The 26,672-nt window shown below is 42.5% G+C and overlaps 1 protein-coding gene across 1 annotated transcript in view; it reads left to right on the top strand.

Moving 5' to 3' along the window:
- The window catches only part of SORCS1 (sortilin related VPS10 domain containing receptor 1), a 499,230-nt gene that overhangs the window by 463,239 nt on the left and 9,319 nt on the right, over positions 1-26,672 (top strand). Inside the window, 3 exon segments of the mRNA XM_038578743.1 lie at positions 1,058-1,170; positions 3,881-4,012; positions 13,690-13,789. Coding sequence (XP_038434671.1) covers positions 1,058-1,170; positions 3,881-4,012; positions 13,690-13,789 — 345 coding nt within the window.

Genomic DNA, 26,672 nt, shown 5'->3' with positions numbered 1-26,672 from the left:
CTGAAAGCCATGTGGAGCCACTAGCAGATTTTAGGGCAGTGACATGACCTGACTGGTACTGGGCTGGGCTCTGAAACCCATCGCTCTGCTTGGGCCAAGGCCACTCCTCCCATGTGCTGATCCCAGCTAATGACCTAAATGCTACAGGGACATGAAAGCAGACTCATTCCTGATGCTCAGGGGACTCCTCCGTCACTGATGTGGGCACAGAGACCCCCAGCCAGTCCTGCTGAGCCTTCCTGACACCACAGGGTGGTTACCAAGCCTTCCTCCCTGTCTTCCATAAGTGTCATGAACGCTTCTCCATGCTGCAGTGTTCCGTGCTCCTCAGGCTTCCCATATTCTCCTCATAGGACCTCTGCTTTGACAATCCCATCCTACTTTCAGGATGACCAAGACGGACTCAGAGGCCACAGAGACAACGAACAAATTCTTTGAGGGAAGGAGTTTAAAGTTCCATGAAATAAAACTCCATTCAAACAAAACATAGCAGTAGAATGACTCTCATCATAATTATAATCATGTAATCATATAATAATAATGGTATAATCATACAGCGATAATGGGAGTATGTGCACAACACAGTGGTGCCATAACAAGGAACACTGCATCATGGCAGGAGAGATTATGCCATGGGGAAGTGCTCCAACTAGAGCTTGAATAATGTGTGCAGGGCAGGTAGGAAGGATGGGTGTTATACAGGTAGGAAGGATGGGTGTTGTACAGGGGGACAGTGTGTGCAGAGGCCAAGGTCACAAACCTGCAGTGTATTCGGGGCATTCCGAGGCTCTTGTGTCCTGGAGTGCTCAGTCTAGAACTAGGACCAGTGGGGAAAGGCTGCAGAGCGAGGCCTGGGCCAGACCTAGGGCTCTGGTTTAGAAAATGAGGGCTGGGACAGACAGCAGATTTCAAATGGGATATCCAGTTTGCCTTCTGGAAGGTTCCCTTTGGCGAGTGTGGAGGGAAAGGGCCCTTTAGTAAGGCTTTGCATAAAATGTAACACACTTTTGAGAAAACCACTGGACTCTCCATAATCACCCTCCTGTTGTATCCCCAGAGGAATTTCGATCTCTTCGCCTCTCCTTCTCTCCGAACTTGGACGACTACAACCCTGATATCCCTGAGTGGAGGAGGGACATCAGCCGAGTCATCAAAAAATCCCTGGTGGAGGTGAGTGCAGGCAGGTTCTTCTCTCGCCGGAGCACATCTCTCTATCCTCCAAGAGCTGCATGGCGAGGGAGCCTTGTGCAAAGACTGCTGGGAAGGGCTGGAGCCCACCGGAGGTCTGGCTAACCCCCTGCTGTCTGCATGGCCAATCCTGCATGGGCAGATGCAGCCGAGATGCTCTGGGTGGAGGGATGAAACTGGGATCAAACACATGGCCCTTGTGCCTTGTGAAACTTTCCTCCTGCCTTGAGAAGAAAGACAGTCATCTTCACAAGGCATGTTCTGGATCAGGTCACTAGCAAGTGTACAATCCGCCACTGTTCCCAGGACTGATGGGACGCAGCGTGAGTATACCTAGTGAGAGCAGCCCTGGGCTCCAGCCTGGCCGGCAGTGAGCACTCAGCCCTGGATGGTCAGTCATCTCTCTCTGTCCTAGTTGTTTCAAAGGCATGTCTCTCCTGCCACAGCCCCAAGAGGAAGGTATTATTGTCCTCATTTTGCAGGCAAAGCAACTGAGGTTCAAAGAGGTTAAATAACTTGCTTAGGTCTCACAGCCGATAAGTGATGAAGGTATTGAATTGAAGCGAAGGGTCTGAGTCCAGTGACTGGGATTGAACACATAAAACATGGTCCCCTGTGGTTTCTGGGAGAACACCAAGGCGGTGAAGCTTAGCCCTGTCTGAGTAAGTATCGCTGACAGTTTGAGAAAACACTTTCTTTTAGGCACATCACCCCCTGCATACTCCACTTTCATGAGTGAGCAGAGAAACAGAATATCTGCTCATGGAGCTGCTCAGATTTATTGTACAAACCCAGAAAATCAGAGATGAGCTCTCTCTCCCCAGGGCATCTTCTTAGCCTAACAGGAAAATCAATTTAGGGTGTTTTATACATTGTTTCCTGTACCCAGCACATGATGCCTTGTGACACAAAGCGCTGATGGGATAAAAGCATTCAGATAATGCCTGCTCAGAAAACAGATCTCTACATCCAGCCCGTTGGCAAAGGGCTAGCCTTCCCCATTCTCACGCCATGCTCTTTGTTGATATTTATTTCACACTTAGAGTATTCCCAAACCTCTCCTCGGTGCTTTGCATTATTCAGCACATTTAATCACAGAAGAAGTAGCTTATGATGCAGCCACTGTAATCATTCCCATTTTGCAGATGAGGAAAGTGAACATGGAGACTTCGGCTGTTCTGTCCACAACCACACTGTTAAAGGTCAAACCCGGGAGTCAGACTACCCTCGTGGTTTCCTAACCTCTCCAGTCTGTGGCCATCATTTGGTTTCTCACATGGGGAAACAGGGATACGTGGAACTGTGGGGTGGAGAACTGCCGTCTTCATGCACCTCTGCGGAAAGGCCACCTCACCTTTGTCTTCGTGCCTCGGCATCCACCACCTCTGTGTGGCTAAACACCATGGCCCCAAGGGGACGCAGCTACTAGACTACAGGCCCCCCAGAATAGATCCTTCTGCCCTTGGAGCTGTTTGTCCCTGGTGTGACAACTGGTTTCTCTCCTGTGCTGTCCAAGAGAGATGACTGACACCCCTTGATGAGTCCACAGTCCCCTTCCTTCCATCTGTAGTGTTTTAGGCATCCATGTCCCCACAGACCTCCCAGGTAGCTGCCCCATTCTCCCGGGTGATTTATCCACCAGGCATTAGCTCAGCAGTGACCCGTCTTCCAGGATGCTTTCTCTTCACATTCGTAGCCTAGGGAACACATCCCCTGGGCCTCTACCTTTCCACCAGCTGTCCAGAGGCTAGAAATTACTGCTCATCAACATTTCCAGGCTGCTGTGTACCATAATCAGATAAAGGCAGAATAAACAGTTTGGCTCAACATCTCTCAGGACAGGGTATGATAGGGTAGAGCGAGTCGATTCCTTCCAGCTTCAAAGGCTCCCTGTTTACCCCATCTCAGGAGGCAGCTGAGCCAGCCCCTAGTTCCTAGGGTCCCACCCTGTCTTTGAGATGAGCATTTACAATTGGCTACTTCCTTAAGCCCTGAGGTACCGTACTGTCAAGAGGACTCCAATAAACCCTACAAGAGGTACAACTTGGGGCCAATTTATTTGCAGTTTTCTTCCTTTTTACTGTGTAACAGAATTGGATGTAAAATCAGTTCCCTTTACCTCATCCAATGGGGTTTTTCTGCTGATGTTTCACGATGAAATCCTTAATCAGATGTCATTGAGTCAACAGGTTTGCATATAATGAGGATGATTCAGATACAATCTCTGAGTTTAAAATCTGGAAGGGCCATAAAACAGAATGTTAGCTGTGATAGGGGCTCCTGCATGTGAAGTGTCAGGCGAAGGGAGGCAGTAGAGCACTGCTTAAGAAGAAAGGCTTCGTGGTCAGACCAAAGTTCCAAACTCAGCATCACCACACGCTACCTGGATGGCCTTGAGCCACTGTTTAACCTTCTTGCATCTGCCATCTGTGCTGCGGCAGAAATAGAGATGCAGCACCCACATCCCTGAGGGAGAAATCAGTATCCTAGCCCCTGGTGGTGCCATTGGCACAGGCTTCCGCTGCCTCGCCCCACGTCATGGCCCAATCCAGGAGGCTCACATCCTGCCTGCCTGCCTACCTGCACACCCCACCCCTGGTGTCTCTGTGCCGCCCTCCTGCCCACTGAGTACTCCATGCGTTCTCACCAGCTCTTCCTGTGGGACTTACATGAGCTTCTGTTTCTCCCTCAGGCCACAGGGGTCCCAGGCCAGCACATCTTGGTGGCGGTGCTCCCTGGCTTACCCACCGCCGCTGAGCTCTTTGTCTTACCCTATCAGGATCCGACTGGAGAAAACAAAAGGTCAGCTGAAGATCTGGAGCAGGTGAGTCCCCCCCAGGTGACATTCAGCTTCCACAGCCAGCTGAGCCACACCCCCTGCTGGGGCCTCACCACCCGCAAGCAGCAACTCTGAGCCCCTCTGAAGGATATGGCCTTGAGGGTGAGGGTGCTGGCTATTTGTGGAGTCCTCGACTCTGTTGTCCTCTGTTTCTCATCCACAGTCTGCTGATACTAACTACGGCTTCACCACAAAACACGTGCAAGTGTGGTTATTGTAGGCAGTGGCTAACCTACTCAGAATATATCTCCACACTGTAGAGCATTTACAATGAATTCGATAAATCTATAGGACAAACTGTCCAAGATATTAACAGGGGAAAAAGGCAAGTTGCCGAATAATACATGGAAGTTGAACCCATTTATTCCTTCTCTCACTTCCATCACGAGTGTCATTAGAATCCAATGATGTGCTATGCATATTGTTTTTAAAGGGTATGACTTTTGTACAAATCATGAATCCTCTTTATTATCATCATGCTAAGATGACCTGATTTGTGTTTATAATAAACGAAGTAATATTGGCTCCAGACGACCTCTCCTGGCTGTGTAGGGTCCATCTTTTCTCCATGTCCGCCACCTTCTGGAGTAGTAGACTGTGTGTGTATGTGCGCATGTGTGTGCTCGTGTGTGTGTGCACATACACATTTGTGTCTCCTGCCTCCTTCCATCTCTGGTTCCCCCTCTCCTCCTTCAAAGGAGTCTTTAAGCTGTATAGTGAGGATGATTATTATATACTTCCTCTTTGTCGTCTTCCTCTTCCCATTCTCCTTCCCCTTCCTCTTCATCATCCATTCAGTTAAAATCATCAGTCCTGGTCTGGTTACCCTGTTAGAAACGGCATGATTTTGGTTTCTCAGTGCTTTCTGGCAGAAAGATTAAAAATAAGATTCTTCTCAGACACTGAATAAATACTGGCTTTTTCCCCTCCAGTATGTGGAGTTTTTCAATTTGCTTAGAATGAGCCCATAATCTAGTTCCATGATCGCCAGTCTTCAAGGATGGCTTGAGATCCTCCCATGACAACCTTATTAACAACAACCCCAAATTACAGCATGGCCCACCTCCCAGCACACACCCTCCTTTCAACTGAGCTCTCTCACTTGGCAGAAGGTTCACCCCTGTAATTTTCTCCACATGCAAGTAATGAAGAACAAAGCTGCCCTGGAAAGCCCTGTTGAACTCCGTTTCCTAGTGAACTGCAATTGAAGAGCCAGCAGCAGGTAGTTCCTCGGATTTGCATGTGACTCTGCTCAGCTCTGGCACTCAGCTTCCCATTGTTTTCCACAAATTCTTATCTGCACCTGCAACTTTGTGGGAGAATGAGATGGATTGCCTCTTATCCCAGCACTGCTGAGAAACTGGAGGGGAGGTGGATGAGTATCCAAGACCTTCAGATTTGAGCGTGTACAATGGTTGCTCCTCTAGAAATCATATGGATCTTCCATGAATTCCAGATTATCATCTTTTCAAGGATGGAAGAGAGTCCGGACTTAGAGCCAGCCAATATCTGAGGCATCACATCATCTGTGCATCTCTGTTTCTCACACTTTCCGTTTTTTTCTAGAAGTATCATATTTCCTAGGGTTTTTTTTTTTCCCTTGAGACATGTGGAAAGAAGAAGGGTGTGTCCTGTAAAGCTTCTTTTGCTTGTGTTGGAATGCATCTTGTTTTGATTCTTTTCTCTGGAGTTCTTGTTTCCCTTCATTCTCTCTCTCATCTGACTGCCCCCTCCAAAGACATTCTGAGAGTTGAGTGACAGTCCCTGAGGCAGCCTGATGTCATTGATGAACCATTGAGTCAGAGCTCTGAAGGCAGCTGGCTTGTTTGAAGGCTATGTGACTTAGCATTTGGCACACATTATTGGAGACCAGCCATTTTATTAGAAAGAAGACGGGAGTGGGGTGCCTGGGTGAGTCAGACAGTTAAGCGTCTGCCTTCAGCTCAGGTCATAATCTCAGGGTCCTGGGATCAACTCCCACATCAGGCTTCACACTCAGTGGGGAGTCTGCTTCTCCTCCCTCTGCTCCTCCTCCCAGTAATTCCTCCCCCCAAATAAATAAAACCTTTCAAAAAATGGAACACGGTAGTGGAGAAATATAAACCAAGTTTCTAGTTTCACCTCTGATATCCACTGTATCTATTATTTATAGATAAAGTAATTTAGGATTAGGAAAGTCATATAAGTTCGCCAAAGTGACACAATCTATAGTTCCCATTTACTAGGATGTTTGAGAGAATATTAAAGAAATGATATGCAAAGTACTTGGCTCCTTACATATGTTCAATAAGTGGTGAATAAATTCTGGAGATATATGTGGCCATCTCATGATAGGAACAGAATATCTGGAAATGCAAAAGGGAAGGTGAAGTTTGTGAAAGGGACTATTTGGTAGAGTTAAGGGCACATACTGGAAGAGAGAGGCTGGCAGGAGATGACTGCATGAAATGATACAAAATCGAGAAGAGAACAAGGACAGCAAGAAACAGAAGCAGTGTGCCTGAGTGACCACACAGGAGCCAGGGGGACCCTTCTGACCTTTCACGAGGATTTGCAGCATGAAGGAAAGCAAGCTACCAGGCTAGCATTGCACATCTGTTTAAGGAAATCCCAAGTCCATCAGCCTTATATAGGACTCTACCCAAACAAATACAGAACCCAGCACATAAGAAATGAGTGTCCTTGTTGTGGCGAATATTCTCACCCTGATATAAAACGTGCAATAACAAAGTTGACATATAAAAGTGAGCCATGTGTGGAGATGCTATGAAACAGCAGGCTGCCATTGGGAACCTGCAGTTTTCAACTGAAGGGGGTTCTTTGACTCTTCTCTCTGACTCGGCACCTTTAAAGTAAAGGAATTCAGGCCCAGACATGGAGAAGTGATTGCCTGAGGTGACACGGCTCTTCCAGAGAATGATACGCTAGCTGTGTTTCTGCAAGGAACTCAAGCCCGTGGCCGCCCCACTCCTCCCTGCTGCAGATGTGGACTGGATGCCACTTTGCTTCCATGGGCCTGAAAATACCAAGGCTGTTGCACCAGGAAGCAAAGGACAAATGCTTTGGCTTTGTTTGTTTGTTTTGTTTTTTTAAAGATTTTATTTATTTATTCATAGAGACACAGAGAGAGAGAGAGAGGCAGAGACACAGGCAGAGGGAGAAGCAGGCTCCATGCAGGGAGCCTGACGTGGGACTCGATCCAGGGTCTCCAGGATCACGCCCTGGGCTGAAGGCAGTGCTAAATGTCTGCGCCACCGGGGCTGCCCAGACAAATGCTTTGTTATGAGTTTTTGTATCTTTTTCTTAAAGTTCTGATGCAATTGATAGGCAATTCAAACCAGTTTAAGCAAAAACAGTGAAGCTGTGAGCGAACCTAATAGGGGAGTCCAGGATACAGTTCAAGCATGGATTCATTCAGGGAATTCAGAGCCTCTCAAAAATACCACCAAATACTCCCTTCTCTCCCTCTTTCCCCATCTCTTTTCTTTATTACCACATGAAGGATATGCCTGAGGATGAAGCCAGGGTGCAGGAGGGCAAGGATGGCCACATAGGGCCCCGGGCTTTGTCTAATCCACCTCCAGCCCCATCCGAAAAGCAGTGCCTCTCCCCTGAGAGCACCCCAAGAGCTCTGGGTGGACGGTTCTCACTGGCCCAACCTGGGTGAAGTGGGCATCCCTTACCCTGTCCTGTAGTCAGAGGGATGGAGGGCTGGCTCCAACCACTCAGATGTTTCATATGCTGCCTGGGTCAGGGATTCAGGAAGCCTCTTCAGAATTAAGGGAATGGAGAAGACATGGTTCCTCCAGAGAATGGAGAAGGATATGGCTCCTCAAAGAGATATGGGGAGAGAGAGAGGTAACAGACAGCAGGCAGACAAAAGCAGCTGCCTCCTTCTGTAATAAATTCCACAGAAATTTTAAATGAATGCAAAGCAGAACCAAACAACAGAAGGAAATGTTCCCCGCAGCCCCCTCGAGGTCCGCACTCCAAATCCCAGATGGAATTTGGGAAGGGCTGACCTTATCCCTCTCTTAATGCTCTGGCTCCTTGCTTGTAAGCTTTCCACGCAGAACCCCCAGCAGAGAAAGAAGAGGGACCCCAGCCAGATGGGCCTGGAAGCCTGCAAGGGTGAGGCCTCTGCAAAGGGCTCTGGGCTCTCCTCCCTTTAGCTTCCCCAGGGGAGAAGCCATGCTGGCTCAGATCAAGCTATCTTGTCTGTGAAATAAATTGAAAATTCCTCACAGTGAGAAGTACTTGACCTTGTTATCAGGATAACGTGGGCAGGGTTAATCAAGTGACCTCTGTCTGGAAGGGTTCCACCAGTCTTTATTTCAGATCTCTGGGGAGTGAGAAAAGACTCACTTGCCCTTAGCTGACCTCATCAGGGTTAGTGCATCCTGCTGCCCCAGCTGCTCAGGTATGGAGCAACCTCCCCCTCCCCCAGGCCTGTACTGCTGTGCTTCTCTCTGAGTCCTCAGAGGTGAGCAGATTTGTATCTGGCTCTCCTGGAGGGAGGAAAGACCATCATGTTCTGTCAAGGTTATTTGCGATACTGTGCTGGAGAGATATGGAGCCTGCATGTTATCTTGCAGTATCCTTAAAGGGCATGAAAACATTTAAAAGAAACAAAAAGATTATGAAAAAAATTGTCAACCATTAACATTGAATTTCCTCCTTGGCTCTTTCTGTTACCATATGCTTTGACCAATGGACAACCAAAATCCAGAGAAAAGGAAAGGTGCCTATGAAAATGGAACAGTCTAATTGACATTTTAAGGAATTAAAGATTCATTATGAACTATAATTGATAATCTCAGACTATTACCCACATAATCTGTCCTGTTCATATTTTTTTAACATGGGAAATTGAATCATAGAAATACTCTGGAGTTAATGAGGAAGATCATTAAAGCAGGAAACTATCATTGAAAGTAGATTTGGTGGGGATCCCGGGGTGGCTCAGCAGTTTAGCACCTGCCTTCAGCCCAGGGCGTGATCCTGGAGTCACAGGATCGAGTCCCACATCGGGCTCCCTGCATGGAGCCTTCTCCCTCTGCCTGTCTCTCTCTCTCTCTCTCTCTCTCTCTGTGTCTCATGAATAAATTAATAAAATTCTTTAAAAAAAAAAAAAAGAAAGAGAGTAGATTAGGTTAAGAGTTGGACTGGAAGGAATATGGCAAAGGGAGACAGAAATTTAGAGCAGGTGATGGGGAATACAGGAAATATGTATAGCCAATGTGTTTCTTCAGTATATCACCCAGGCAACTTCTTAGTCACTTTAATCAAGATGATTCTTTTGTGCTAAGAACGAAGGGATCTGGGTAAGCTAGTGTTAACTAGAATTAGTGTTTGTTCCATTGGCCGCCGCCCCCCCATGATTTAATCCAAAAATTAGGCTGTATGATTGATTTGGGAAAGTTCTTTCTTTGTTGAATCCAAAAGGAAGATTCTTCAACTGCTATTTCAAAGGAGCTTAATAATGTAACAGGATCAGGAATGATCCAGTGGGTCAGCTTCAAGGTCATTACAGGTAAGTATCTCTGAACGTGGCACCAGAATGCTGTTTATGTTCAGCAGGGTTTGCATCCTCCTGCCCACCTCAGAGATAAATGTTAGTATTTTGGCCCAGTATAGCTCTATCATTGATAAACCTGCCAAAGACCATTTTGCACCTAGAGTTTCACCTTGTACCACTTATTTGGCTTATATGTTCCATAAATTTACCAACTGCTCTGTTCTTAAACTTCTCTTTTTTCACGTTTCAATGTTTGACACTTCATTCATATAATCTGAGAGTGTGTTTTCTCCTATTGGTTTCATTAAACATTGTTAAGGTGTCAAATGTGTTCTTTGTGTGGCAACCATCACTGCTGTTGGCTATTTCCAGCTCATTTCCTTCTGGATACATGGTAGGGTGGCACCAGGCACCTCTTCTGTAGCAGAACCATGTGACCAATTGTGTCTTTAACACTGTTACCCCAGCCTAACCTAGCCTGTTCTGATTGCCATACCTAAATTTTATACATTGTGAAGAGGATACAGAAGGGAATCTGTTCCCTCCTGCTACGCCCTGCAGATAGTGGCTTTCCAAGTGTTTTTATTGCATCCCACTGCATTTTTAACTGGTACTTTAATTGCAGTAGGAACTGGTTGTACTGGAGTCCCAGGCAGAGTCTACCAGTAGGCGGATACCAAGAATAACATGTTTCTTTGGTCATGATTATTTAGCTGAAGGAGAGTAGAAAATGGACTCTGTTGGTGAGCAGCAGAAGAGGGATCACAGCACAAAGGATACGTAAAATTTGCTAAGACAACACACTTTCCCTGGATGGAGAGAGAAAAATAAATATATTGAACTGGCTTTAGCAGTTCAATGTCCCAGCAGTCACACATTATCCCACTTAGTTTCTATCACGCAAGGTTTTGTTCTTCCTACTTAGGCCGCTGCCACCTGTCTGACAGATTCCAATTTATTCCACTCCTTTCATAGCCAAAGTCTCTCCCAGATGTTGCAAATTATATTGACTGGTGAACAGAATGTGGCAGTCCAGAGGATAGGGTTGGCAATTGCCTGGTCACGGAGCTCATACTGGTCAGCTGACATGGGACTGGTGTTACAAGTTGTGCATCTCACAGATGAATAAGAGATGGCAGCATAATTAATGAAATGCTGCAGGTTTTTTTCTGTTTTTTTTTTTTTTTTTTATATCCTAAGCCTGGTCAGCCAGTCCTCTTCCCCATATCTTTTGCTCTCTCTTTTTTGCCAGCTGGTTCAAGGAAAATATTTCTAATGAAAATGCCCCAGGATTAGGAGTCAAACATAACTGAAGTCTGGTGTCAGCTCTTCAAATATTAACTGAGTAAACTTAGGTATGTCCTGTAAGCTCCATGGGCCTTTACGTAGAGATACCAGCCCTAATACCTAAGACATGCTATGTTAGAAAGACAGAAATGTGCAACTTTGCAAATATAACGTGTTCAATATATATGTGTGATATATATGGCATATGTAAGATTTATGTATATTATATATAAAATATATAACAGCACATGATCTAATGGAAAAATACAGAATAAACAATTCTGCAAGTGGCTTGAAAAACATTTAAAATTATGAAAATCTGTCAACAGTTTCCTACTTGTTTATTTGAGTAGAGAATTACATGGTTCTAATTGAGATTATTGTATGCAACGTACATTTCATTTAGTTTTGTTTTTGTGCATAATTTCTTTCCCACAGATACGGGTTCTTTACTGCATGTCCTTTGATGCAAGTTAAATACATGAAACATACCAGATTATTTTGGCATAGCCTGCTTAATTTTGTAAATGATACAGATAAATCCATTGAACCAATGCTATAAACCAAAACAAATCCAAGAAGTTAATTATTTTTCACAAGGAACTCTCATGGAGATTATAAATTAGAAATATGCTGTTCTGACGAACCCTACTTTCTGGTTTAGTTATTTGTACCTCTCACTTGAGGAAAAAACATCCTCAGGAATAAGAAATAAATATCACTTCAACTAGTTGAGAGATCTTTCTCTTGCGAATACATATTTCCCTTTTGGCCACATGATGGACTCAGCAAAACAGAGCAATTCTTTAATTACTTCTGACAAGTCTTTCCCATTTGAATAAAAATATTTTTCTGCAAAAATAAATGTATATATGCATACACACATATATATTTGTATGTAAACGTGTATATTTCACACACACACATATATACACACACACATTTCTGACTGTGTGTCTGTGTGTCTGTTTCGTTAGCCAAAACCTTTCTGATTAATTTCTACCAAACATCCTGTCGGATTCCTGTAAAGACCTTACCAATTGAATTATAAGATAGAATAAGAACCTATATATTGCAATACTTTAGAGATCACAAAGGAAAAACTTTCTACATAGTCTGTGCTAGAAATCTGTCCCTATAAAGCTGGAGCATTCCAGAAGATTCCCAGGGCCCAGGAAAAAAAGAGTAATATAGAGCCAAACATACAGGATAAAGTTGTTTTCAACATAATTGTGTGACAACCTTGTTTTTCTGCATGGTTTGCCAAATGAAAGCATTTGAGATGCTGAGCTTGCACTGGATCCCAGGTGCTCAACCACGGGTCACCGCCAGTCATCCCAAGTTCCTGTTGTTAAGCAAAGAAGTTCATCTGTAGGGCAGTTCAGTTCCATTACCCATCGGAGGGTCTGCCAGTGACTCTCTGCATCCAAACCAAGCCCGTCAGGCCCTGCTTAATTGATAAAAGGATCAATCAAAGGTGTTGTTTTGGCAACTCACTGCGCTAAATGAATCTCAACAAATTTTTATAAAAGGGGAAAAAATGGTGCTCAGAAAGCATCTAATTAGACCTCAATAGCATGTTAAATAAAATATTAAAAATAAAGAGTCTAGAAAAATAATAGGAGTATAGTTTTCCCTAATAGTTTTTCAGAAATTGTTCAGAAGGATAAGAAAATTGAGCTGGATTTTCTACTTTAGACAAGTGAACAGAACAGAGTTTTACCTTTTCTATAAAACCTGTCCTTATGCTGTTATTACCCAAACATGGTTCTTTGCCCTTTGTTGGGGTTAAATATTTCATGGCCTGGAATGCCAGAGGTCTGCCCAGTACACATGTGTCAGCGGAGAGCAGCTCAGCTAATGTCCCTAAGCAGGAAACCAGGATCAGCCCATGCATTACTTAGACTGTGCTTACAGTTTTTTCCAACTGTATAATTTATTATTTTAGTGGAACTATATTTACCGTTCAATAAATATTCATAAAGTATCTATCCTGTGAAAGCCACAGGGTACAGTTAGGGGATGGGGAAGCAAGCATAGAGAGGAATAAGATGGAGTCTGCTCTCAAAAAGTAAAATAAATGCATACAAATCTTACCAGAATGTATAAATTGTACATAATTACTTCTTTTAAGTGTCCATGTATAACAAATGCTCTTTCAAAAAACTGGGTGAAGGCAGCCCTGGTGGCTTAGCGGTTTAGTGCCTCCTTCAGCCCAGGGTGTGATCCTGGAGACCCGGGATCGAGTCCCACGTCGGGCTCCCCGCATGGAGCCTGCTTCTCTCTGTCTCTCTGAATGTCTAATAAATGAAAAATATTAAAAAAAGAAAAAAACAACAACTGGGTGACTTCTGTAGGAAAACACAGGATGACTTTTTAAGAGCAGAAATGTTTGTGTTTACTAAGAGTTTGTCCCATTTTGTAGCAATGAGGATGTAAACTCAGATGATGGTTTAAAAATCATTATGCATGCATATTCTGGAATAAAACTCAAAATCAGGGATGCCTGGGTGGCTCAGTGGTTGAGCATCTGCCTTCAGTTCAGTGTGATCCTGGGACAGAATCCCACATTGGGTTCCCCATGGGAAATCTGCTTCTCCCTCTGCCCATGTCTCTGCCTCTCTGTGTTTCTTATGAATGAATGAATGAATGAATGAATGAATAAATAAATAAATAAATAAATAAATATCTTTTAAAAAATAAAAATAAAAACTCAAAATCATACAAGACTCATTTATATAATTCACAGGTATAATATTAGAATGCCTTGGTAACTACAGTCAATATTTCTCAGCATTTTTGTTTATACTTGATATGGCGATTTTGGTGGCACTCATTGTAACACTTCTTCTTTCAGATATCAGAACTGCTGATCCACAAGCTCAACCAAAACTCAGTGCACTTTGAGCTGAAGCCCGGGGTCCAAATCCTTGTCCACGCAGCCCACTTAACAGCAGGTCAGTTTCCAGGTCCCTGGCTTCTGGCTGGTGGCTCTAGCACAGAGGGATCCCAGTCTCCCTTTTCAGCATAGATGAAATGATGGCACCGCTCATGACAAATAAGAGCACCAGTCTTTGGAGGTTCCCTTGCTTGGCATTTTTGCCCTAATAGGGACTCGTAAGACAGCAGAATAAGGTGAATTTCTTACCTAGTCGCTGGCAAAAACTGTCAGGGAATCAACTAGATACTTAATCCTGAAATGATGGCATGCTGCATCTCAACAGAAGTCTCAAAAATAAAGTTAACCTTACAAATAACTTTTTTCCGATCTTGCTGCACAACCTTATTTTCAGTTGTTTACGTTATGAAGAATTTTCTTTCTTTAAGTTTTGGGATAATGAGTAGGATTAAGTAGGACTCACAAGTTGCACAGGGCCCTAACCAAGATTAATCCTGAATGAGCCATGCATGATCTTAGTAGCATTAAGCTTCTGTCTCTTCACCTGGAAAAGGTTGGGGTGGGGGAGATCCTCCTGCTAAGGCTCTATAGAAATCTCAGTGATAATTCAGGTAATTGCGAGTGTATAGAAATAGATGTTATTGTATTATGTTAATAATAAATTAACAATATTTATTGAGTACTTATTTTTCAGAGTACAGTGCTGGTGCTGCATGGAATACAAAGGCCAATAGGAAATAGTCTTTATCCTCAAAAAACATATAATTTGATTGTGGTGCGGTATAGTTTGATGGTAATGGTCATGGTGGTGTGATGTGGTGCAGAAAGTGGGCAATGGCAGGGTATCTTGATGAGCAAAATGAATAAATGCTTATATAGAGAGGCAATATACTTAAGCACTTAGATTCTACAATTTTGCAGCCAGATCATTGGTCTTATCTCCCTCACTTACTTGCCATGTAGATCTTAAGAAGAGACCTAATTTCTTGTAGGCTTAGAAATGGCATGAGCACCTATGTCCATGAGATTGCATGAGGATGAAGTTAATTCAGGTAATGCACTCAGAGTAGTGCTTGGCACATAGTAAGCTATTATTTTCCTTCTTTTTTTATTATTAACAATCAAAGTTGTATAGGAAATTTAAAGCAGAAAGAAAGTGTGAGTAGTCAGAATGATACAGCAATGCTTCACGGAGAAGGTGGCCTTTGGGAAAGGATGGAAAGGATTGACCTCAGGAGTCCATTTCAGGCACCAAAACCCCAAGGAAGGAGTATGAAAGTCTCCAGGGCTTTGGGGATGCTGGATAAGTGGAAATAGCAGCAGTTCCCACCTCCATTCTTTGGGTTTCTAGAGATTTCTGGAGATTCTCCATTCTTTGTATTTCTGGAGTGCCTAGGCCTAGAAGAAAGCCAAGCAGGTTAGCTGCTGACCTCTTTTCTGTTTGGATCATATCTTTTTTGTTTGTTTATTAGGGTTTCATGAAATACTTTGTTTAGAAAAAAATTCCACTGCCTTAAAAATATAAAACAAATATTTAAAAGTCACTGTTGTGAGCATGGAATATGGAAGGGGAGTGTGGACTATGCCAGGCTGCAGTTTGTACTTACTTTGGTGTGCTCTGGGAAGCTGTCAAGATGTTTGAATGAGGTGTGACCAATTCAGAGTATCCCTTGAGAAGGATGACTCTTAAGAGCTAGAAAGATTGAGGAGGGCCGATTTTGTATTCACCAGCCTGCCATCCTAATTCATCCAGTGAACAGGCATTTACTGAGCACCTGCTAACTCAACCAAGCAATGTCTTCAGCGTAGGATAGTCTGTGCCTTCATGAAGCTTCCATCACTGGGGAAAGGAAGCCATGCAGGGAACAAATTAACAAATGCTACTTTCTGAATTGTATTGCTGATGAAAATGCCATGAAGAAAATGAGAAAGTGTTACACCAGTCAGAATGGCTAAAATTAACAAGACAGGAAACAACAAATGTTGGAGAAGATGTGGAGAAAGGGGAACCCTCTTACACTGTTGGTGGGAATGCAAGCTGGTACAGCCACTCTGGAAAAACAGTGTGGAGGTTCCTCAAGAAGTTAAAAATAAAGCTACTCTATGATCCAGCAATTGTACTACTGGGCATTTACCCCAAAGACACTGATATAGTAAAACAATGAGACACCTGCACTCCAGTGTTCATAGCAGCATTGCCCACAACAGTTAAACTGTGGAAGGAGCCACAATGTCCTTCAACAGATGAATGGATAAAGAAGATGTGGCTTATATATACAGTGGAATATTACTCAGCCATCAGAAAGGACGAATACCTACCATTTACATCTACATAGATGGAACTGAAGGGTATTATGCTGAGTGAAATAAGTCAGTCAGAGTAAGACAATTATCATATGGTTTCACTCACATGTGGATTATAAGAAATAGTGAAAGGGACCATAAGGGAAGGGGATCAAACTGAGTGGGGAAAAATTAGAGAGGAAGACAAACCATAAGAGACTCTTAACTCTGGAAAACAAACTAAGGTTGCTGAAGGGGAGGTGGATGGGAGGATGGGGAAATGGGTGACAGGCATTAAGGAGGGCACATGATAAGATAAGCACTGGGTATTATATGTTGGCAAATTGGATTTAAATTTTAAAAATTTAAAAAAGAAAATGAGAAGGTGTGAGAAATAGAAAACAATTTAGCAAAACATAGGACAGCACCCTTTAACCCTAAGACATGAAAGAAAGCTGCCAGTTTTTCTCAAGGCATTTGAAAATATAGATTAGCTGTTTCTACCAAAAGGTTGACCTGTGGTCTTTGGTGAATGATGGTCTTTGGTGAATGATGGTGACACATGGCAATGACATATAGCTGGCTATCCCAGGAAGCAGAGTTCAAAAACATCAGTGGTAGTCGTCCTGATAGTCAAGCCACTGACACATTTTTCAAATGAATGCAAAGTAACAACTTGAGGTTTTTTTAAATATTAAATAGACTTACTGATTAATCTAATTAGACAGCCCAGCCTGTTTAGGTGGCAGACTGAATCTATCATCCTCTCCTATAATAGCTAGAGCTACTTGCTCCCTTTCAGTTTAGAGGTAAAAAACAACTGAGCCTGATATTCCATAATGAATTCTGGATTTGAAGGGATGTGGCCAACTAGACCATCCCTTGTAGTACAAAATTTGGTTTACAGCTAGTCAGTTTCTAAATGAATGCTATCTTCAGACAACATATTTTGCTGTGGAGTAACTTGATTTTATTAGAAAGAAGTCCCCTACTGTTTACCAGGGGCCTCTGGTAGAAAGGGGACCATCTTAGGTTAAATTAGGCAGAGAACTAAGCTCACTCCTATAGCTCTGAAGGCCACCTGCATTTCACACATTTGTTTCCTGCCATACTTCTCTTCCATCAGTTATTTTATGTGCTTGATTTTTATTTAACTGGCTTTCACATCACACACTATAGATGGTTCTGAATATCTTGCTGAATTTGAAACCTTATTTCAGATGTTACTTAAGGAAGCTTCCCTATAATGGCCATTGGTAGAGCAGAGATCAGGCTGAAAAATAGGGATCAAAAAAGTGGTAATTAGCTGAAGCTGATTTAGCCAGGGCCTGGCCAGGGAAACCAACACAGCAAAGGCATGCAAAGGCATCCGTGTGGAATTCATAGTTTCATGTGGGAAAGAAAGTCCATTCCCGATAACCATGAAGGCTTAATTCCACCAATGTAAGTTCCAGATAGCAAAGTTGGGAAGATCTGGAAAACTTCTCCAATTAATGTTCATAGTTCATTCCATCACTGGGAACTTGGGAAGCAGTACTCTGATCTCTGGGAAGAAGAGGGTGGCCAAAGGAAGCTATGTTACTGGGAGCTCATGTAAACACCCTAAGATTTGAAGACACCTGGTAACAGAGATCAGTATGATGCAGGATTACCAAGAGACTAAAATAAAAATGCAGTTGAGGCCAAACCCCAGTGTTAGACTAGGCAATTGAGAGAAAGTGACAAAAGTCCTTGACTTCCAACCATTATGGGTTGTTCACGGTTCTTCTCTATTGGAATAGTAGGACCTTTTGGCAGGATAATTCCAAACCTCAATAACTGGCCTTATTGATCTTCCTATGATGACTGGCTCAGTGCCTGCAGTAGATGTAGCCTTGTATGTGAATAATCAGCTCCAGTTCGAAGAATATGGGGAGAAGACATCAAAGGCGGACAGGATAATGGAATTGGAAATTGGCTGCGTTGAGTGTTGCCAGGTTCCTCAAAAGAATGATAGAATTGGCCCCACACAAAGGTGCAGCATCATTCTCAGGCTGACTTTCACCACAAAAGACAAGGTTTATGTGAAGATGGGCCCTCCTCAATGCCCCTGGTGAGGAAGTGAAACAAGTGAGGGATCAGTCTCCCACTGGAGAGTGCCCCTACGTTAGCCCTGGCCCATCTGGATTGTTGTAAACTATTTGAACAGAGTAGTAGATTATGTCTATTAAGACTGTGGAGGGTATTCTCCTTTTATACCTAGAAAAAGGGGGACACTGAGGTGGGAGACCAGTGGATAGAGACACTTGCCTCAATTTCTATAAGTGAAAATCAGCACACTCTTATTTGGGTGGCTAGGAAGAGGAGGAGGAAGATACCAGGGGAAAAGAGGACACAGTGAGGAAGAATATATGATGCCAAACTTCTACCTCACTCCCTTTCCCTTCTTTTCATCCCTCCTGCAGGCAGGAGGACATAAAAATTGAAAAAAAAAAAGAGAGAGAGAGAGCAAAGGAGAGAGAGAGAGAGAGGACCACTGTTTGCAACATTTCATGTCTCATAAGCAGGATTGCTAATACCTTCCCAGGGACTATTACAGCACGCTGCTGCATTCCATTAATTGCCCAGCAGATGTTCAGCAGCCTTCTTTTAAAAATGTTTGAGCCAGAGTGTGTTGCTAGTGAGAGAGGCAGTGCGTAATTTGGTTTGTCTCCAAGGAAAAAGAACTGTCTCCTTTCAGGAATTTACTGGCCTTATTTTATTATTTTTTTAAATTCAGTTCCCTGTTTGCTTTTATGGGAATACCAGGTAAGCACTTCTAGGTCTGGATGGCATTAGAGACTGGCTTTAGGCTGTTTCCTCCCATGGTCTACCTGGGAATTCATTAGCTTTGGTGTCTACACTGAGGTTAAACATAGAATGCTGTCCTTGTTTGGTTCTTATCAATTCTTGTGCTTCTCCCTTTCTCTTCAATTCCTCTTGAGAGCCCAGCCACTCATGATAACTGTGTTTCTGAAATTTTCTTTGAGGGAAAAAGGGATTTGAAATTGCATGTGAAGAGGGTGAGAATGAGAAGCTGTTCAGGAGAAGTTGAGGGAGGGCTATGAGCGGAATAGCTCTCTTTGGCTTTTGGGACCTAAAAGCAGCTGTGTTGAGTGGACACAGGCCATGATGTTACACAGCCCAGGAGTAGAAATCGAACAAGCTGGGTCCGGGACTAGAAACACTGGTATTTTGACTGAAGGATACCTTTGCTCATGCTGTTCCCAAGTGGAATATTTCTCCCCCATTAGCCACCTCTTTCCATCTCCTAAGTCTCTTTGTATTTTAAGGCTCAACTCACCAACATTTGCCTGGTGTCTTTCTAGAGACTCTTACCTGGATATCATCTATCCCTTCTCTTAACTCACATGGATTTTTAAAACTTATTTTGTCTGATGATGATGATGGTAACTATTGTACCTCGCAGAGAACGTGCACATATTAAGTGCTCAGTAACTACTACTTTTATAAGTATTTAGGTATGTAATCAGTTTATAACCACTAGAGAGAGAGATTAAAAATCCCCTTTCCTCAGTTCATCTTTAGTTTATTCAGTTGTAAATTGTGCCGTTTATTCAATTGTGAACCTGTTCCATGACATGCTCTTTCTTACCAAATAGCCCGTGAGGGGAGCCTTGCCTTCATTTACCCGACAAGCATCTGAGGAAAATGCATCTTGGTGTTTTTCTTATGTCAGGTATCCCTTCAGGAGGTATTATAATCATTTACATACACATTGTGAGAAATTACTAGGTTGAAGAAAAATTAGAGTTCTGTGTCTTGGAACAAGAGAACCTAGAGATGGAGAGAGAAGGACCTGCAGGAGGGCTATTCCTGAAGGAGACTGCAGCAAGTCTACCTATCAGCCTTGGTCTGGCAGGAGTGTTTCCCCTGTCAGAGAGCAGCCTCACCTCATGGCAGAGCTCAGGATCAACAGCTTTGATTGCACTCTCCTGACCCCATCAAACTAGACCCTTCTTCACATCTTCTGTGACATCTCCCCAGAGCTCTCCCTCATCCGTGATTTTACCCTGGCCTTCAACTATTTGTTTATTTAGATTACTTTTATGAATCTCGACTCTCCTACATTTTAAGAGCTATGATGTCATACCAGGGAGAGTTTTTCCAGTAAGACTCACTAGAAGGCTTCAAATCTGATGCAGAGCATTTCATCTCTGCAGGTCCTTATGGAAGAACAAGCCTGAGCTATTAAGAAAATACCCTTGAAATGCCAATAGTTTTCTCATTGCCCCTAGTAACTTGGAATTTACCGAAGGACGAGGTCCATTTCAGATTTATTGTCTTATGCCTCACATGACTCTGTGCCTCACTTTGCAGTGATTCCTTTAAAAAAAAAACCTGGTTCGTCTGAGGATGTGAGATGAGCTAGGACCCTCACTCAATCCACACTGGCTTGACCTGAGGCACAAAAATGATTTGCATGAAGCTTTACTAATTCTAAATAAAGAAGATGAAGAATATCCCATGCAGAAGGTTCAATAAAGATGAGCCTCAATGTTGATATGAGTTCAAAAAAAAAAAAAGAGAGAGAGAGAGAGAGAGAAAACATACCAGGTTGAGGGACTGTGTTGAGCAGAGGCAGAGCAAGGTCACATGTGGTTTCTGTACAAAGTGATGCATAGTTTGACATGGTTTGGAATATCTAGATATATATCCTTAGATATCCTAATTGGTATACTATTGAAGGGAAAATTATGAGCAGAGGAAAGAGAGAGGGATAAATTCAGGGAAATCAAATCTGCCATTATTTGATACTTCATTTATATTATAAACTTTGTGGTTCATCATCCACACAGACCAGTGAGACAACTCTCATTAATGCTTCTTTGAAATTACAAAGTATGATGAATATGGAAAAAGAAAGAAGGGGCAGATGGAAGGATTTTTTAAATAAAAAGTTTGGGCATCAGTCAATAATCATTTCTCTTTTTATCAGAGTATGTACGCATTTTACAAGACATTTTTAACCTAAGAGGCAAGAGATGATAATTTATCTGATAGAAATAGAGACCTAGAATTAGGAGCCTCTTTTTGCATTGCCAAAGATTCATGTTGGGTTTGATGTCATAAAGCATAAGAGTGGAAAACCCCACTTCAAGGCTGGGGAATAAGAGGATGAAACTCAGGTGAGCCCAGGAGCAGACTGCACATTCAACTCAGAGCTTTGATTTACCACCTTTTAGCAAGTTCCTGAGTAGGAGGGGTAGGCTGGCAGTGGATAGATTAAAGCCCTAATTGCTGGTACAAATCTTTCAAGCTACTTCACACCCTGTTTATCTGTGTTGCTGTGAGGACCTGTGGTCATGAATAAATTCAATGATGATATTTGAGAGTAGGAATGGGGGAAAGTAACTTAAAAATGTGTTGATTCTTTCAAGGTAGAAGAAGAGAGATTCCGTACAAGAATGGAACTTGCTCATCCAGCAAGCAAGGGGTAACACTGGCATCTTATTTGAGAACACAAAACCTAACTAGATTGATTCACACTAAATTACAAACAACAGCATTGTGGGGGTGATTTGCATTTCACAGGAGTGATTTATTGGACAGATAAACTAAAACTTAAGTGTAGGGGCTGCTCCACAGAGGACCTAGAAGACCTAGAAGGGCTGGAACTGATCATTCCCTCAAAAGAGATATGGTTGGAAAGACTCCATACAAACCAGCATAGACGATTCCAGTGATAAAACAACTGTTCTTGTTGTTTTATTTCCCTCCCCCGCCCCCCACTCTATTGTGGTTATTTCGGCAGATTTGCAAAAACGGAGATTTTTCAGGTTTCCCTGCACACACCCTGAATCTGAATCCCACTGAATAATACCTGGAAATCTGTGTTTTTAACAAGTGCCTCTGATGATGCATAAACGGCTAGGCCTATCCCCAGGTTTACCAACCACTCCATTGGAACATTCCAGAGACACACCTCCATCTGCATAACAAGGGGAGGTGCAAGTCTCTCACCAGCAATAAATCTGATTTACAGCTCAGGGCATTGACTAAAAGAGAGGCATGCATTGAAAAAGAAGGGTCTGTGATATTAGGTGTAGGAGGAAATTAGTAATAAACATTAAAATCTAATTTTTCTGCATATCTGGAGCCAACCTAATTGGCAGAATGGGTAGATGACAGTGGGAGGAAGGGGAAAAAAATGGAACATGTCTCTGAATCTGAGATCTACTATATCCATAACTTAGATGAATGGCAAAGGGCAGCCAAGAGCTGTGACTGTGAGGCAGTTGAAAAATGATTAAAGAGTGAACTAGAATCTTAGTGGCAGATGTAATTGAATAGCCATGAGTTTTATGAAAGTTGAACAAATTATATTATCTAGATGCTATTAATGTGCTAGTGTGAGCAGAAAATGATACATCTGCATCTCCCTGTAATTTTGCATGTGTTAGAGAATCTGGGTGCCCTTCCACCCTCAGCTTTCCAGTGGGGTCTCTGCTCTTCTAGAGTTTTGGATACATATCATAAAAAATGAGAAAGGTTAATATTTCTCAAAGGAAGAGCCTCAAATTCCAGGTTGAATTAAAAAAAATTTTTAATACATACACAGTAACTGCTCCTACCCCCTCCTGTCTGTCTGGCAGTCACCTGATATAAGCTTTTAGGTTTAGGAAAGCTGTCCTTTGTCAAGGGTATGTGTGGGTTTTTAATAAAACTGTTATCTTGTGTGATCTTGGCCCTCCGTGGTTGCTGCTGACTGGTTCAATTTCTTTTCTTTTCTATTTTTTTTTTTGGTGTAATAAAAAGATATTATCACAGAGATATTAGAGAATTAATATTTCCGGGCTTCAGTTGCTTCCCTTGGATATGTTATGAGTAAACGTGGGAGGGGATAAGGAACCAGAATTTCAACCTAGATCAGGAAACAGCATGATTTCTGCCTGACAGTTTCACATTGCGAAGGATCCTTTCCACTTGAAGGCAGAATTAGCATTAGTTGAGAAGCTTAGAAAAATACAATATAATGTAAGCCACATCATTATGGATGCAGATGCCACTTTGTGGAGTTGTGAGGCTCTGAACTGTAAAGTGAAATAAATTGTTGCAATAACATTTTCCATTTAGGGGTGAAATTAGTGCTAGTGAAATTCTTCCACGGCCAATAAATTCATCCGTCCCTTTAGTCTCTGGCTTCCTTGTTATCTACACAGTTATTTACAAGTCTTTGTGAGTAAAGTCATTCTAGTAGTATTTTTCCTTTCTTCTACTTTTTTGTCCCCAGATAAATATATATATTTTTTTCCTCCACAAATATTTAGACTTTTTCACAACATGTGGACCCAGTGGCTTTTGACAACTGCTAAGCCATTATGGTGTTATGGCAAGAAAGAATAGGTACCAAAATACCTAAACATCCCCCTTTCCCCAGTGCAGTTACATGAATGTGATGCTTTCATAAATATCCTAGGGGCCAGCACTGAGGTTGCTTTTTAGTTTCTAATAGATTCTTTTTCGTTGTTTTTTTTTTTTTTCTAAGATTTTTCTGGACCCATAAAAAAGCCTGAAATATCTACTTGGTAACTGTCTTGAATTGGCCCAGCCTGAGGATGTTTCTAGAAATTCTTGGGTGGGAAATGGTCAAGAGGGAATGATCAGATGAACAATTCAGAGACAGGGTACAAAAATGTATCACATTGGAAATAAGTAGAAGTAATAAGTAATTTTTGATGCAGGAGATACAGTTCCCCAAGGGAAAGGCAAGGCATATTGTCCGGAGAAATTGGCAGGAAACAGAAGGCAGGAGAACACATATAAAAGACAAAGAAGACACCAAAACCTATGAGGACCTACCTTTTAGACACTGAGTTTCTTATATCTAGAATGACCAGAACTGTCCTGGATTATATCTGTAATGTGTGCATAAATTTCAGTAGCCTTCCTTTTCATTAGTTAACGTGTTGTGGTTTAGAAGAGAATAGTTAGGATTATCTTACTTATATCCTGCCACCCTGCCAATGAGGGCAGAGATCCATAGCAAGAATTGAGTAATGTAGAGCCCAAACATAAGAATTGGTTAATTGAATGTTTACCCAGTTGAAAGGGAAGAGTTTTGAACAGAGACAGTATTAGTAAGCTATTGCTGTGTAACAAAGACCATCCAGAAATTCAGTGGCTTGACAGGGAGCATTTATTTATTGCTGTTGAGTCTATGGATTAATTCGATGGTCCTGGTTTTATCTGTGCTCACTATGTGTCTACAGTCAGCTATTGGTCATTAGGTAGGGAGTTCTCCTGGTCTTAGCTGGGCTGCCCCAGGTGATGGGCGGCTGTTGGCTCTACACTGCTCTAGAACAAGATTGATTAGGAGAAAGTTCTCCTACACATGGTATGTCATACTTTATCAGGCTACTCTGGACATGTTCATACATGATAATGATAGGATTCCAAGAGAGAGAGAGAGCAAAAGTGCAGAAGCCTCGCTTACAATCAGCACACCCTCATTCCCATTTCATTCCATGGCCACAGGATATCATAATACTAGCCCAGATTCAAGGGATGAGGAAACAGATTTCACCTCTTGGTGCAAAAAACCTTCAAAATCAAATTGCAGAAGGTTTGGACATAGAGAAGGGTAGAAAATTGACCCAGCAATGTGATCACTTTCCACACTCTCTTGGGGGAGACTTCACATGCTTTTAGGTAGTCTCACAGGCTCTCCTGAAGTCATAACCAGATTAAGCGACTGTTAATAATCAAGGGGTATGTTTTTATTTGTTCATTTTGTGTTAGTGACCCCGAGAACATAAAGGTCAGGCATACCCTAAAAATAAGGACTGGTTGCTTTATGAATAATAGTAGGTGGGACCTAACATGTAGTACTTTCAAACTAGTATGCATAACAATGACATTTGTAGTGTGTTACATATACAGATTTCTGGTATTGATTCTCAGATAGATATTTTTTTTCTTAACTGAAGCCTAAGAGACTGCATTTTCACACATTCTCCAGGTAATTCTGAATCAGGTAGTCTGTAAACTTATAATTTGAGAAACACTACAAAGTAAACAGGATTTCTTGTTGACTTTCAACCCTAGAAAACTAAAATGCATCTTTCTCTTCCTGTCAATTACAATTAAGTTTGGTATTCGAGGTGCCCATAGTTGTCATTACTTGACCAAGTGACCTAAACTCTATGACTGGATGTTCTTGAAGACTCATCTTCAGTTTAAAACCAGCAGCAATGCTTCACTGGTCATTAGAGCCTTCTCTGGAATCCTCACACTGGCCGTTAGGCCTCCAGGATCATGGTTTCATCCCAAAAGGGTATGACAGGCCTTAAGACTGTCATGATTAGGGGATCCCTGGGTGGCTCAGCGGTTTGGCACCTGCCTTTGGCCCAGGGCATGATCCTGGAGTCCTGGAATCGAGTCCCATGTTGGGCTCCTGGCATGGAGCCTGCTTCTCCCTCCTCCTGTGTCTCTGCCCCCCCCCTCTGTCTCTCTCTCTCTCATAAATAAATAAATAAATCTTTAAAAAAAAAAAGACTGTCATGATTGGGTTTGGATTTGAACTGACAGAAAGGCCTGTTGGCCAAGAAAGAATGCTTTGTAAATGAAAACCTTTTGTTCTTTCTGTTTTCTAAATAAACTTTGTGCCATTCCCATATCACTTTAATTTCTGAAAAAGAGATTTCAGACCACATGGATTGTGATATTCAAGGCATGTTACTAAAGCCCAGCGTAGTTCTGCCTTGGAGGCAGGAGAGCCAAAAAGAAAATCAAGATTTGGAAAACTTGCTTTTGTAAATTCTTGACCACACTAACTTTTGGATTAGAAATGTAGAAATAGATTAAAAATGTAGTTCAGGGTTTCAGAGTCAGAATGCAGGTAGAAGTTCTCCAAGAAAGTCCCTTTGATAGAATGAGAGTGAATACAAAGAACTATAGGGTTTTTTAGCATGGTTTCACCAGCTAATGCCACCACATTATTGATGCTACAACTTGGAAATAAACTCAACAAAAGGGAGGGCTGCAGCAAAGGGGAAAGTGGTACCCCAGGTAAAGCTTTTCCTCAAGCGTGTTGTGTGTCACCTTGGTCTGCAAAGGGGCTGTGGCCATATGAGTTTCAGAAACACTGTGGTATAGAGTTCAATGAGTTTCTTTCCTGCAGGACTACTGTGAACTTTTTTTTTAAGGTATATTTATTTATTTTAGAGGCAGGGGTGGTGGGCAAAGGGAAAGCGAGAGAGAATCCCAAGTAGACTCCACATCCAGTACAGAGCCTAACATGGGGCTCGATCCCACAACCCTGAGATCATGGCAAGAGTCAGGCACTGAACTGACTGAGTCACCCAAGTGCCCCCTAGGACAGCTGTGAACTTTTAATTACTGATGAGGATTGCAAATCCTCAGGAATGCTGTATATACCACTTTCCAAAAATTATTTAACCATAGGACTCTCACCATCTTTTGGGACTAACAATGATATGACAGTGTTACAAATACTGAGTATGTACTATGTGCTGGACACTATGCCAAGTGCTATAAAAATTCCATCTTGTTTTATTCTCACAACTTTCTAAAACTAGCACTTAGTTTTATCTCCATTATGCAGATGATGGAACTGAGGTTCTATTTAAGTCACTTAAGCCCACAAGTGGCAGACT

The sequence above is a fragment of the Canis lupus genome, chromosome 28 (genome assembly GCF_011100685.1).
Source record: "Canis lupus familiaris isolate Mischka breed German Shepherd chromosome 28, alternate assembly UU_Cfam_GSD_1.0, whole genome shotgun sequence".
NCBI lineage: Eukaryota > Metazoa > Chordata > Mammalia > Carnivora > Canidae > Canis > Canis lupus.
This window is presented reverse-complemented; position numbering and strand designations above follow the sequence as displayed.